The 15,637-nt window shown below is 42.0% G+C and overlaps 1 protein-coding gene across 3 annotated transcripts in view; it reads right to left on the bottom strand.

The window, feature by feature from the left end:
• rapgef5a (Rap guanine nucleotide exchange factor (GEF) 5a) overlaps positions 1 to 15,637 on the bottom strand; it is a 137,943-nt gene that overhangs the window by 17,858 nt on the left and 104,448 nt on the right. For all 3 annotated transcript variants that reach the window (XM_061882798.1, XM_061882797.1, XM_061882799.1), the window contains exons 14-23: positions 11,997 to 12,088; positions 11,886 to 11,916; positions 11,738 to 11,816; positions 11,527 to 11,676; positions 8,373 to 8,470; positions 5,419 to 5,541; positions 1,900 to 2,078; positions 1,733 to 1,823; positions 1,624 to 1,674; positions 1,463 to 1,550 (exon numbers count right to left, since the gene is read on the bottom strand). In XM_061882798.1, the coding sequence (XP_061738782.1) occupies positions 1,463 to 1,550; positions 1,624 to 1,674; positions 1,733 to 1,823; positions 1,900 to 2,078; positions 5,419 to 5,541; positions 8,373 to 8,470; positions 11,527 to 11,676; positions 11,738 to 11,816; positions 11,886 to 11,916; positions 11,997 to 12,088 (982 nt within the window). The remainder of the gene's footprint in view (positions 1 to 1,462; positions 1,551 to 1,623; positions 1,675 to 1,732; positions 1,824 to 1,899; positions 2,079 to 5,418; positions 5,542 to 8,372; positions 8,471 to 11,526; positions 11,677 to 11,737; positions 11,817 to 11,885; positions 11,917 to 11,996; positions 12,089 to 15,637) is intronic.

Genomic DNA, 15,637 nt, shown 5'->3' with positions numbered 1-15,637 from the left:
TTGTGGCCCGACGAGTCATTAAAGTAGCCTGAAGCGTCATTTCATGTGGCTCGATGCGTCATTTAACGTGGCGCGACAGATCATTAAAACGTGGCTTGACGTGTCATTAATGAGGCCCGATGCATTATTATTGTGGCCCGACACATCATTTAATGTAGCCCCGAAAAGGCACTAAAGTGGCCCGACGTGTCATTTAATTTGGCCAGACGTGTCATTTAATGTGGCCAGACACGTCAATAAACATGGCCTGACGCGTCATTTAATGTGGCTCGATACGCCATTTAAAATGGCCCAACGCATCATTTAAAAATGGCCTGGCGCGGAAATTAATGTGGACTGACAAGTCCTAAATGTGGCCTGACGAGTCATTATAGTGACCTGACGAGTCATTTAATCTGGCTCAACGCGTCATTTAATTGGCCCGACGCGTCATTAAATGTGGCTTGACGTGTCATTTAATGTGGCCCGACGATTCAACAAAGTGCTCTGACAGATCATTAAAGTGGCCCGGGCAGTCATTAAATTGGCCCGACGCGTCATTTAATTTGGCCCGAAGTGTTATTTAACATGGCCAGCCTGACAAATCAATAAAGTGGCCAAACGAGTCATTAAGTTGGCCCAACGCTTAATTTAAAGTGGCCCGGTGCTTAATTTAAAATGGATGGAACCTAATGCTGTCATGATTGAAATGCAAATGGATGTTTACATTTTGGCTTTGCCTCAATAAACCTTCCCAGGTGATGATTCATGGAGTGACTTCTCAGGTTGCAACACTCTTAGAGGACTCGGCAATATCTGCAAAGTATATTTTGCACATCCGACACTTTTCCTCCTCTTTATTGAACTCGACTGCGGAGCCAAAATGCGTCCAGAAATGCGAACTGAACTTTGCGGGAGGATCCAGAAGCTTGAGCTCCTCGCTCTGCTGCTCTGTGTTTCCTGCACTGCGCAGAGGATTATGGGAAATGTGCTTAGCTTCTCTCTGGGCTCACTTCACAGTGCCAGGAACAAAGTAGACTGGCAGGCGTGTTCCTAGTCCTCATTCAGTGTCACACGTCACCGCCCTGTCGGGAGCATTTCTGAAACCGCGATATTGACAAAAGCTTTCCATCCCTGGTTTTTACTGGAAGTATTGTACTTATTACACACCAGCTGTTAGATTGGAACCTGCATCTTAGTTGTAGTTCTCATGACCAAATGTTGAAATTGCTAATGCTAATAGTAGCCTGTCTATGGAAAATCCAATGTAAATTAGCATCGAGCTAGCGCGTTTTAGAGGAGTTAAGCCTTACTTAATGTTTTCAGCTTTTTTTGTGTGATAATTCTTAGTTTATTGGTGTTGAAATATGAAAATATGACTTGGCGGGACTTTGGCTGAGTGCAACAAAGGTATGGAAAAATTCGACATAGATGGATACCCGGCAGGAGCTATAAAGTCATCCCTAGCTTCCAGAGACGTCACCTTTTAGGAGAAGAGGCATGAAAGGGATCTTTGGAGGCTTCATCCTCTTGAACGCTTCTCTGTAGGCTTTGTGGTTCAGCGAAGGATCCTGAGAGCATGAAAAGCCAAGATGAGAACTAAGGAAGGAGAAAATGGTCAGGTGATGGATGTGGCGTCCTCACCGTGATCAGCTCCAACTCCGAGAAGAGCTTCTTGAACTTGCCGGGACATTTCTGCGAGGGAAAGGTTGGGATTGAGAATTTGGATTGGATTGCGACCACGCTAACTCACCTCCCAGGTTTGGTTCAAGCGACTGACGGCGGCGGTGTTGAGGCCCATGATGATGGCGAAGGCCGAGTTCAGATTCCTCTGAGCTTTGCAGCTGGAAAACATGTCACACAGTTCAAGGGCGTCCGCTCGCTGGCTCGCTCGCCGTGTGCGCGTGTCGACGTTCTTACTGCGCCGCGATCTTGATGAACTTCTTCAGCAGCTGCACTCTCTTGTTGAGCGACACGCACATGAGGACCTCGGACATGACCCACTGCTGGACCTGGTTGCAGCGCTGCAGCAGGACGGACAGCGCGGCCGTGTGGGCGCCGCCGGGAACGCGGCTGAGGGTGTAGTACACCAGCTCTTGCTGCAAGGACACACTCCTTATGCTCTATTCTACACTGTATACATGTTATTCACATGTGAATAATGCTGTGTAATAGATTGTATTTATGTTATTCACATGTGAATAATGCTGTATAATAGACTGTATTTATATTATTCACATGTGAATAATGCTGTATAATAGACTGTATTCATGTTATTCACATGTGAATAATGCTGTATAATAGACTGTATTTATGTTATTCACATGTGAATAATGCTGTATAATAGACTGTTTTTATGTTATTCACATGTGAATAATGCTGTATAATAGACTGTATTCATGTTATTCACATGTGAATAATGCTGTATAATAGACTGTATTTATGTTAGTCACATGTGAATAATGCTGTATAATAGACTGTATTTATGTTATTCACATGTGAATAATGCTGTATAATAGACTGTTTTTATGTTATTCACATGTGAATAATGCTGTATAATAGACTGTATTCATGTTATTCACATGTGAATAATGCTGTATAATAGACTGTTTTTATGTTATTCACATGTGAATAATGCTGTATAATAGACTGTATTCATGTTATTCACATGTGAATAATGCTGTATAATAGACTGTATTTATATTATTCACATGTGAATAATGCTGTATAATAGACTGTATTCATGTTATTCACATGTGAATAATGCTGTATAATAGACTGTATTTATGTTATTCACATGTGAATAATGCTGTATAATACTGTTTTTATGTTATTCACATGTGAATAATGCTGTGTAATAGACTGTATTTATGTTATTCACATGTGAATAATGCTGTATAATAGACTGTATTTATATTATTTACATGTGAATAATGCTGTATAATAGACTGTATTTATGTTATTCACATGTGAATAATGCTGTATAATAGACTGTTTTTATGTTATTCACATGTGAATAATGCTGTGTAATAGACTGTATTTATGTTATTCACATGTGAATAATGCTGTATAATAGACTGTATTTATATTATTCACATGTGAATAATGCTGTATAATACACTGTATTTATATTATTCACATGTGAATAATGCTGTATAATAGACTGTATTTATATTATTCACATGTGAATAATGCTGTATAATACACTGTATTTATATTATTCACATGTGAATAATGCTGTATAATAGACTGTATTTATATTATTCACATGTGAATAATGCTGTATAATACACTGTATTTATATTATTCACATGTGAATAATGCTGTATAATAGACTGTATTTATATTATTCACATGTGAATAATGCTGTATAATAGACTGTATTTATATTATTCACATGTGAATAATGCTGAATAATAGACTGTATTTATATTATTCACATGTGAATAATGCTGTATAATAGACTGTATTTATGTTATTCACATGTGAATAATGCTGTATAATAGACTGTATTTATGTTATTCACATGTGAATAATGCTGTATAATAGACTGTTTTTATGTTATTCACATGTGAATAATGCTGTGTAATAGACTGTATTTATGTTATTCACATGTGAATAATGCTGTATAATAGACTGTATTTATATTATTCACATGTGAATAATGCTGTATAATAGACTGTATTTATATTATTTACATGTTAATAATGCTGTATAATGCTGCCATCCGGGAGGAACTCAAAGTAAAGCCGCTGCTCCTCTACATGGAGAGGAGCCAGATGAGGTGGTTCGGGCATCTGGTCAGGATGCCACCCGAACGCCTTCCTACGGATGTGTTTAGGGCACGTCCAACCGGTAGGAGGCCACGGGGAAGACCCAGGACACGTTGGGAAGACTATGTCTCCCGGCTGGCCTGGGAACGCCTCGGGATCCCCCGGGAAGAGCTAGACAAAGTGGCTGTGGAGAGGGAAGTCTGGGTTTCCCTGCTTAGGCTGTTGCCCCCGCGACCCGACCTCGGATAAGCGGAAGATGATGGATGGATGGATGGATAATGCTGTATAATAGACTGTATTTATGTTAGTCACATCTGAATAATGCTGCTGCCATGTAATCAGGGAAAGCGTGCTGAGACACTGTACACTTGTACAGTGTCCAAGCGTCTCTCCTCAATTGAGCCAAATTTAATTCTGTTTGTTTAAATCTTTGCTTTTTGTCTTGTTTAATCATCAGTGTTTGAACCTGACAGATATAAGTAAGAACTTTACATTAATTCATATTAGAAATGGCAACCGTGGAGGAGGAATGTCACATATCAAGAAGATAGAGAAAAAGAAGAAGCTTATTGACTACCGTGCCGTCACAGACTACAAAGGCGGACGCGCAGAAATTTTCAGGACTTATGCAGATCCCAAATACAGATCAGCAGGTACCAGAGGGTAAGAAAAGTTGCTTTTGCATAATATCGCAAAACAAAACGCCAGACAATGTCTTTTCTTCTACACACAGCACAATAGTCCTATGTTGAAGCACAGTACAATCCGTCAAGCGGTGCGGCTTCATAGCTTTTAAAGTCCTACTAAAACATTTTGATAGATTTTTAAGCGCCGTGTGTAATGTTCTATATTTTCAATGGAACATTTCAAATGTTGGTGTTTACTTGAGTCATGTTGCAGTCTACACATATCTCTTATGTGTGACTGCCATCATATTGCAGTCTACACGTATCTCTTATGTGTGACTGCCATCTACTGGTCATACTTATCAGGGTTATAAGACGCACTGTCGAGTTTTGACAAAATGAAAGGATTTTAAGTGCGCCTTGTAGTCAGAAAAATACGGTAATCTAAGCAACATTTGGACCGAGGAACCACCATCACGTTATGTAGACCACAAGGAAGTCTTTTACATGTAGAAAACAATCCTAATATGAGCCCTCTAAGATCCAGGTCGCAACAATGATTAGGAATAAAAAATAAAACACACCATGTTGGATAATCCAAGGTTTCTCATTGTCATCCCACTGGGTTGAGTTTTTCCTTGCCCCGATGTGGGATTTGAACCAAAGATGACGTTTTAACTAGCGCAGCCCTTTGAGACACTTGTGATTTAGGGCCATATAAATAAACTTTGATTGATTGATTGGCGTGCAGTGGAAGTGTCGACGACGCTGTGGATACTTTCTGAATGTTTCCAAATACAAAATGCTTGTCCGTTGCTTTCTTTGTACTTGTACTGAGCTAGCAAAACCAGAAAATGGCACAAAAAAAAACATGTAAAAAAAAGCACACAAACATAACGAGGGCTTCGTTAAATTAGGGTTCCACCTCCAAACTACAACCCAGCAAAGCGTGCGTTTAGGGGTCAAAACAGCAAGAATGTTGGCAGGTGTGTGTGTGTGTGTGTGTGTGTGTGTGTTTGTGGCTGAATGCGTGCTCGTACCTCATGGATGGACTTGAAGAGGCTCCAGTCCAGGTGGGTGAGTGCCGCCGCCATGTCCCAGGTGTTGATTCCCAAAAGGCGCGCAGGCCTCCTGCTGAGCTCGGCGCTGTCTGTTAAAGGAGGCTGCACACGGGACAGGAAGTCAGGCTGGAAAAGGAGTTTTAAGGAGGGATGCACAATTCTTGGCCAATACCGAAAATGAGGAAGGTTGAAAATGTGAACGGCGAAATAAATAATAAAAATAATAATGGATTTTATTTGTAAAAGCACTTTATATTTAGTAATTGACTTCAAAGTGCTACAGTGTATTAAAAAATAAAAAAAATAAAGAAACCTGAACAGCCTAATAGCTAGAATTAGCACGCATATATCTAAAAAAAAGCCTTTTTTAAACGCATCGACAGTCTGTGGTGCCCTCAGGTGGTCAGGGAGAGCGTTCCACAGACTGGGAGCGGTGGAGCAGAAAGCCTGGTCTCCCATTGTTTGTAGCTTTGTCCTCGGAGGTTGGAGGAGGTTAGCCTTTTTGGACCGGAGGTGTCGTGTGGAGGATTTGTGGGTGAGCAGTTCTTTGAGGTAGAGGGGGGCACTGGTGGGTTCGTAGGGAGACTTAATAATAATAATAGATTTTATTTGGAAAAATCACTTTACATTGAGCAAACAACCTCAAAGTGAGTACAGTGTATTAAAAAAACAAATAAATAAATAAATAAAAATAACAATAAAAAGATAAATATAAATTACTATAGCCTAATAGCTAGAATTAGTATGCATATATCTATAAAAAAGTTTTCTTTATAAAGAAGGGTTTTTAAACTTTTTTTAAAAGCATCCACAGTCTGTGGTGCCCTCAGGTGGTCAGGGAGAGCGTTCCACAGACTGGGAGCGGCAGAGCAGAAAGCCCGGTAACCCATTGTTCCTAGCTTTGTCCTCGGAGGTTAGCCTGTACGGAGCGGAGGTGTCTTGTGGAGGATTTGGGGGTAAGCAGTTCTTTGAGATAGAGGGGGGGGGGATTTCCATGGAGGAACTGGTGGGTTAGTAGGGAGACTTCATAATAATAATAATAGATTTTATTTGTAAAAAGCACTTTATACTTAACAAACAACCTCAAAGTGCTACACTGTATTAGAAAGAATAAAATTTGGGAAAAAAAGAAAAAAGTATTGATTTTTAAAAAATATATTAAAATATTATGAAAGTGGAGCATCTGTATTTAATATACAAAACCAGTGAAGTTGGCACGTTGTGTAAATGGTAAATAAAAACAAAATACAATGATTTGCAAATTATTTTCAACTTATATTCAATAGAATAGACTGCAAAGACAAGATACTTCATGTTTGAACTGAGAAAGTTTTTTTTTTGTGCAAATAATCATTAACTTAGAATTTAATGGCAGCAACACATTGCCAAAAAGTTGTCACAGGGGCATTTTTACCAGTGTGTTACATGGCCTTTCCTTTTAACAACACTCAGTAAATGTTTGGGAACTGAGGAGACACATTTTAATTTAATTTAGGTGGAATTATTTCCCATTCTTGCTTGATGTACAGCTTAAGTTGTTCAACAGTCTCTGTTGTGGTATTTTAGGCTTCATAACGCACCACACATTTTCCATGGGAGACATGTCTGGACTATAGGCAGGCCAGTCTAATACCAGCACTCTTTTACTATGAAGCCACGCTGTTGTAACACGTGGCTTGGCATGGTCTCGCTGAAATAAGCAGGGGCGTCCATGATAACGTTGCTTGTATGACAACATTAGTTGCTCCACAATGCTACCTTTCAGCATTAATGGTGCCTTCACACATGTGTAAGTTACCCATGCCTTGGCCACTAATGTACCTCCATACCATCACACATGCTGGCTTTTACACTTTGCGCCTAGAACAATCCGAATGGTTCTTTTACTCTTTGTTCTGAAGGACACAACGTCCACAGTTTCCAAAAATAATTTGAAATGTGGACTTGTCAGACCACAGACCAGTTTTCCACTTTGCATCATTCCATCTTAGATGAACTCGGGCCCAGCAATGCCGGCGGCGTTTCTGGGTGTTGTTGATAAATGGCTTCTGCTTTGCATAGTATAGTTTTAACTTGCACGTACAGATGAAGCGACGAACGATAGTTACTGACAGTGGTTTTCTGACGTGTTCCTGAGCCCATGTGGTGATATCCTTTACACACCGATGTCGCTTTTTGACGCTGTACCGCCTGAGGGATCGAAGGTTGATTTTGGGCCCTGCTGCTTACGTGCAGTGATTTCTCCATATTCTGTGAACTTTTTGAAGAAATTACGGATTTTAGACGGCGAAATCCCAAAATTCCTTGCAATAGCTGCTTAAGAAATGTTGTTCTTAAACTGTTGGACAATCTCCTCATGCATTTGTTGACAAAGTGGTGACCCTCGCCCCGTCCTTGTTTGTGAATGACTGAGCATTTCATGGATGCTGCTTTTACACCCAATCATGGCACCCACCTGTTCCCAATGAGCCTGTGTCCAAATAAGTGTTTGATGAGCATTCCTCAACTTTCTCCATCTTTTTTGCCAGTTTACCAGTTCGAACGTTAAGCATCTTGTCTTTGTAGTCTAGTCAATTGAATATAAGTTGAAAAGGTTTTGCAAATCTTTGTATTCTGTTTTTATTTACCATTTACACAACGTGACAACTTCACTGGTTTTAAGCAATAAAGAACATATTTACTCAAACTTTACAACCATTGGTAAAATACTGAAGCTTTACGTTTGTTTACCATGAATTGATGAAGGTGGACCCTGACTTAAACAAGTCGAACAACGTATTGGGGTGTTACCATTTAGTGGTCAATTGTACACAATATGTACTGTACTGTGCAATCTACTAATAATATGTACTGTACTGTGCAATCTACTAATAACATGTACTGTACTGTGCAATCTACTAATAAAAGTATCAATCAATCAATCCAACACGTACCAACATCTCCGTGAGGTCCCTGTGACACGCCACAAGCTTGCCTTGCGGGGTCAGAGACTCAGAATACACACAATCGCTGGGATGCAACATCCTGCGCTCTGCAGACACACAAACAGGAGAAAATCAGCAAAACAATCAAAATTGTTTTTTTTTTTTTAAAGACAATAATAAATTATTTAAATATGGCCAACAACAGAGCTTTTAATTTTATCGACATATCGTGATAATGAACGTTGACGACACCGGCGTCCTCAACGCACTGTCGCTCGCGGCTAATGTCCCTCTAAAGTGCAAAGTCAATCCTCGCCTCTATGGCCGCGAATATACCGTATTTTTTGGGAGTATAAGTCGCTCCGGAGTATAAGTCGCACCTGCCGAAAATGCATAATAAAGAAGGAAAAAAACACAAGTCACACTGGAGCATAAGTTACATTTTTGGGGGGAAATGTATTTGATAAAAGCCAACACCAAGAATAGACATTTGAAAAGCAATTTAAAATAAATAAAGAATAGTGAAGAACAGGCTGAATAAGTGTAGGTTATATGAGGCATAAATAAGTAACTGCTATGTTAAGCTAACATATTATGGTAAGAGTCATTCAAATAACTATAACATATAGAACATGCTATACCTTTAACAAACTATCTCTCACTCCTAATCCATAAATCCCATGAAATCTTAAAAATCTAGTCTCTTACCTCAATGAGATAAATAATATTATTTGATATTTTACAGTAATGTGTTAATAATTTCACACATAAGTCACACCTCTGGCCAAACGATGAAAGAAACTGCGACTTATAGTCCGAAAAATAAGGTACTTCCTTTGTAAGAAATACAACCTTTGTAACAAGTATCATCTTTGGAGGAGAAGGAGCAGCTGAACACCAAACACTGCAGGAAGATACAAAATGCAGAACTAACCACTAACGGGAGCTCTGGAATGTAAACAAAGTTGAGCAGACCGATACAAATTTCAACGGTTAAGATAGCAAGTATATATCACACCAAAGTCTCAAAGTCTCCCTACAGTCATACCACAGTCATCGATATTTTTATCGTCATTTTTTAGAATTGTTCACAAATTCAGGAAATAAGTTCCTAGACACCGGAGTTGATACTACTATGATTACAATGATATTTTTCCATCGTCACAAAATCTGTTTTTCCTGTTTTTTTAAATTCATATTATGTTTATAAAGTCAGGAAGTATGTCCCTGGACACATGAGGACTTTGAATATGACCAATGTATGATCCTGGAACTACTTGGTATCGAATCCATACCTAAATGTGTGGTATCATCCAAAACTAATGTCAAGTATCAGACAGAAGTGATTATAACATTTGAACAGAAGTGTAGATAGAACATGTTCAAACAGAAAATAAGCAGAAATTAACAGTAAATGAACAAGTGGATTAATAATTCATTTTTACAGTTTTTCCCTCATAATTTTGAAATTTGGACAAAATAATAATAGGTGTATAAATGACACAATATGTTACTGCAGACTAATTAGGAGTCTTTGTTTGTTTACTTACTACTAAAAGACAAGTTGTCTAGTATGTTCAACATTTTATTTAAAGACTTAACTGCAATAATAAACATATGTTTCATGTACTCTAAGATTTTGTGTTAAAATAAAGCCAATAATGCCATTTTTTGGTGCCCTTTATTTAGAAAAGTAACCAAATACATTTTGGTACCGGTACCAGTACCAAAATATTGATATCGGTCAGTTCAACCCTAGTGTGGAGGGGGGCGTGGCCTGCAGGCCTGCCATGGAGCGCGGTGTGCAAGTACTGGCCTCGAAGATTTTATATGTTCCATTGAAAATATAGAACATAATACACAGCGCTCAAAAATCTACCAAAATGTTTTAGTAGGACTTTGGTAAGCTATGAAGCTGCACCGCTTGATGGATTGTACTGTGCTTCTACATAGGACTATTACTATGCTGTTTGTATAAGTTAACACAGTATCTGGCATTTTGTTTCCCAATATTATGCACCTGCTGATCTGTAGATAGATGGATGGATGGATAGATAGGTAGGTGATAGATAGATAGATAGATAGACGGATGATCGATGGATGGATAGATAGATAGAGAGATAGACAGGTGATAGGTAGGCAGGTAGAGAGAGAGAGGGGGGGTGGATGATGGATAGATAGATAGATAGATAGATAGATAGATAGATAGATAGATAGATAGAGATAGATGGATGGAGGGAAGGAGGGAAAGAGGGTGGGAGGGATGGATAGATAGAGGGATAGACAGGTGATAGGTAGGCAGGTAGAGAGAGAGAAAGAGAAAGAGAGAGGGGGGGTGGATGATGGATAGATAGATAGATAGATAGATAGATAGATAGATAGATAGATAGATAGATAGATAGATAGATAGATAGATAGATAGATGATGGATGGATGGATGAGGGAAGGATGGATAGATATAGAGATAGACAGGTGATAGGTAGGCAGGTAAACAGAGAGAGGGGGGTGGATGATGGATTGATGGATAGATAGATAGATAGATAGATAGAAGGATAGATAGATGGATAGATAAATAGATAGATAGATAGATAGATAGATAGATAGATGGATGGAGGGACAGAGGGAAGGAGGGATGGATAAATAGAGAGATAGACAGGTGATAGGTAGGCAGGTAGAAAGAGAGAAAGAAAGAGAGAGAGGGGGGGTGGATGATAGATAGATAGATAGATAGATAGATACTTAATGATTCCTTCAGGAGAGTTCCCTCAGGAAAATGAAAATTAAAACTAAAAAGACAGCGGCAGGTGAGTAGATTGCCCAGCTGGGCTTTGTTGTCTAATCACCTGTCGCCTTTATTAGCAGCAGCCGGGACGAGACAGGTTGTTGGGAGTTGGAGATAGAGAGAGAAACTCCACGCATTGAGACACACGGGACTGAAAAGTCGTACAAATATTGCTGGAAAGCATGTCATACTTGTGTATGAAAAATAAAAGGACTTGCTCCAACCAGAGATCAGTCGGCACCAGGAGAACCCTCCCCTACTCAGAGACGCTCACACCTAGTTTCTATCATCACCTATATACCAAATCTCATGTCGTGATTGCAGGCGGCCCCAATGTAGATTGAAGGCCGTATCGCCAGATGTCCTGCTGTGTTTGTTTACCTCCAGTGTGAGACACCACAGCCAGCACCGTGTCTTCCTCGGACTTGTCCATCTTCAGGCCCACGATCCTCAACAGCTCGTGAGCTTCCAGCGAGGGGTGAGTGTGCACGCTCAGGTAGGAGTCGCTGCTCACGTACACGCAGCAGATGACTAGAAGGACCACAAAGATGTGAGGCGGGTGCACTGCGCTGCCGCACGGGTCAAAGCGCACCTTCTCTGGTCTCAGGAAGTGGACGTCGGAGCGGCAGACAGTTCTCCTTCAGACTCAACTGCTGGTGCGTCTGCTTGCTCTGTCAGAAAGGACACGGCAGTCTGGTGAGCTCGGGCCTCAGTACGGTGGTTTGAATTATTTATGATACCTTTTGGTTGGGAGGGCAGTCATCCACTGTGCTGCAACACATAAGCGGTGAGGTGCACACCTTTGCACACGGTCCCATTAAACACAAGCTAACGGCTAAGAATGCACTTACTGCCTGCGGCGCAGAAGCTTCTGGAACTCTTTGAGGTCGTTCTCCAGCGCGGGGAACTCGTACAGGTCCTCCAACACACACCTGTAAAGAGTCTGACAGAGAAGACAAGAAGTAAGCAGCTATCCGCTAACAATGTAGTCAATGGGGGCTCTCTATTTTGCCCACAAAACCCTTTAAATAACCATGCAAAACCCGCCAACAACACTCTATATGAGGGGTCCCAGACACGCGAGACGTTATTTTGCAGCCCCCATCTTAATGTGAAAGTCTAATGTTTGTGTGGCCCGCGAGTTTCATATGAATGGTGCTTGACAGCGTTGTGTTATTTGGCTCCAAAATGGCTCTTTCAACGTTCTGGGTTGCCTACCCCTGCTTTAGTGGAAAAGCGGCAAATGAGTGAAAGCGACAGAAATGTTGCCATGGAGACGAGGGTTTTCTTACGCCACGACACCTTCATGACGAGGGTTTTCTTACGCCACGACACCTTCATGACGAGGGTTTTCTTACGCCACGACACCTTCATGACGAGGGTTTTCTTACGCCACGACACCTTCATGACGAGGGTTTTCTTACGCCACGACACCTTCATGACGAGGGTTTTCTTACGCCACGACACCTTCATGACGAGGGTTTTCTTACGCCACGACACCTTCATGACGAGGGTTTTCTTACGCCACGACACCTTCATGATGAGGGTTTTCTTACGCCACGACACCGTCATGACGAGGCTTTTCTTACGCCACGACACCTTCATGATGAGGGTTTTCTTACGCCACGACACCTTCATGACGAGGGTTTTCTTACGCCACGACACCTTCATGACGAGGGTTTTCTTACGCCACGACACCTTCATCCATCCATCTTCAACCGCATATCCGGAATGGGGTGGCGGGGACAACAGCTCCAGCAGAGACCCCCAGACTTCCCTCTCCAGAGCAACAGTAGCAACTTCTTCCTGGGGGATCCCGAAGCGTTCCCAGGCCAGAGAGGAGATGTAATCCCCCCATCTGGTCCTTGGCCTGCCGCGAGGTCTCCTCCCAAGGGAGACGCTTGTGAGGCATCCGCACAAGATGCCCGAACCACCTAAGCTGGCTCCTTTCCAGGTGGCTCTACTCCGAGTCTCTCTCGGGTGACTGAACTTCTCACCCTCTCTCTAAGGGAGAGGCCAGCCACCCTTCTGAGAAAACTCAAGTTTGGCCGCTTGTATCTGCAATCTTACTCTTTCGTTCATGACCCACATTTTGTCACCATAGGTGAGAGTAGGAATGTAGATAGCTCAGTAGATCGAGAGCTTTGCCTTCTGGCTCAGCTCTCGTTTGGTCACAACAGTGCGGCAAAGAGACTGCAATACTGCCCCAGCTGCTCCCATTCTCCAACTGATTTCATTCTCCATCTTTCCTTCACTCGTGAAGTACTTAAAATCCTCCACCTGGGACAGAGTCTGGTTCTCCACCTGGAATGTACAAACCATAGCTTTCCTGCTGAGAACCATGGACTCAGATTTGGCGATGCTGATCCTCGTTCCAGCCGTTGAACACTCAGCTGCGAACCGATCCAGTGAGAGTTGAAGGTCACGAACCAAAGGTGCCATCAGGACCACATCTTCTGCAAAAAGCCCCCCGAGACATCCCCATGGTCACGACTCTGCCTAGAAATCCTGTCCATGAAAGTCCCAAACAGGACAGGTGACAGAGTGCAGCCCTGGCGGAGACCAACCCTCACTGGAAAACGGATCCGACTTACATCCAAGCACCCGGACACAACTCTGGCTTTGGTTGTGCAGAGACTGGATGGCCCTCAGCGGGTTCCCCTCACTCCGTACTCCCTCAGCACCTCCCACAACATCTCCCGGGGGACACGGTCATACGCCTTCTCCAAATTCCCAAAGCACATGTAGACTGGATAGGCATACTCCCAGGCCTTCTCCAGGATTCCCGCAAGAGTAAGGAGCCAGTCAGTTGTTCCACGACCAGGATGGAATCCACATTGCTCCTCTTGAATCTGAGGTTCGACTATCGGCCAGACCTTCCTTTCCAGCACTTTGGCGTAAACTTTCCCAGGGAGGCTGAGTAGTGTGATACCCCTGTAATTAGCACACACCCTCTGGTCCCCCTTTTTGAATGGAGGAACCACCACCCCAGTCTGCCACCCCCTCGGCACTGTCCCAGACTTCCACGTAGTGTTGAAAAGGCGCATCAACCAAGACCGCGACACCTGTCCGGTAACAACAGTCCCTGATAAACTGGACAAATTCAAACCATTATTTAAAGATATATCCTATAATATCGGACTGCCAATGTTATCGACCGATCAATGCTTTAGAAAAGAATATCGAAAATTATCGGTATCGGTTTCAAAAAGTAAAATTTATGACTTCTTAGTACGCCGCTGTACAGAGTATAAACAACTTTAACACCGTTACAAATATGTGCCACACTGTGAACCCACACCAAACAAGAATGACAAACACAATTCGGGAGAACATCTGCACCGTAACACAACATAAACACAACGAAACAAATACCCAGAACCCGTTGCAGCACTAACTCTTCCGGGACGCTACAATATTTTCTTTTCTTGCGGCTCAGCTTCACCCAGACTCTGCATCCAGTGGCCCCCAGGGGAATTAAGTTTGAGACCCCTGCTCTACATGCATATCGTGACCTAAATATTAACCACATATTAGCTATCTTGTTATTATAAGCTTTAATGCAAACAAACTATTTATTCGCGGCGCAATGATACAGACAGCTAAGTAGTCCTCTGCTGCTTTACTGCGAGCCGATACCTTGACGATAGATTGCAGAAGTACAAATGTTTTATAGCAAGGAACTCAGGTAAACACATTTTTATAAGGCTTGTCTTATGAAATGCCAAACGTACTACTACAGTTGTAAATGAGATGACGAATTCTCTTTGTGGTATTGAATGCAGCATATAAAGTTTTTAAGTACCAGTAGAGTGGAAAAACAAGTTGACTTTATACGTGTCAGGTTCAAACACTGATGACATCTATTAAACAAGACAAGAAGCAAGGAATTAAGCAGACATAATTCAATTTGGCACAATGAGGAGAACTGCGATGAGGTGGAGACATGTCCCGGGTGTACCCCACAACCCGCCCGAATGCAGCTGAGATAGGCGCCCGCAACCCCAAAAGGGACAAGCGGTAGAAAAATAGATGGATGGATGGATGAGGAGAAACGCGTAGACACTGTACCCTCGTCCCACGCTCCTGACGAAAGATTGTACGCCTCCTCTTTTATTTGGCATCTCCCTGATTACATGGCAACAGCTGTTTCTAAGGCACGGGGGTCGTAAACAGCCATTGCCTTTGATTACAAACAGTTCAAAGAAAAGGCCGTAAAAGAGTTCAAAGAAAATGATGTAAGAGTTCAAAGAAAAAGTCGCCTCAAGGGGAGTCTGGTCCTGCTTCCTCTCCGCTATGTACTCACTGTCCAGGTACGTGGAAAATGTTTTCCGTGTCTTTTGCGGTTTGACGCCGGTATCATGCTAATTAGCTGCCTGAAATTGGGCGACTCCACTGTAGAAATAGCCTGCATGTCTTCTAGCACAGTGGTTCTCAACCTTTTTTCAGTGATGTTCCCCCTGTCAACATGTTTTTAATTCAAGTACCCCCT

This window comes from Nerophis ophidion, linkage group LG21 (genome assembly GCF_033978795.1).
Source record: "Nerophis ophidion isolate RoL-2023_Sa linkage group LG21, RoL_Noph_v1.0, whole genome shotgun sequence".
Classification (NCBI taxonomy): domain Eukaryota; kingdom Metazoa; phylum Chordata; class Actinopteri; order Syngnathiformes; family Syngnathidae; genus Nerophis; species Nerophis ophidion.
The sequence above is the reverse complement of the archived record's forward strand: the minus strand, read 5'-3'. Positions and strand labels throughout refer to the sequence as shown.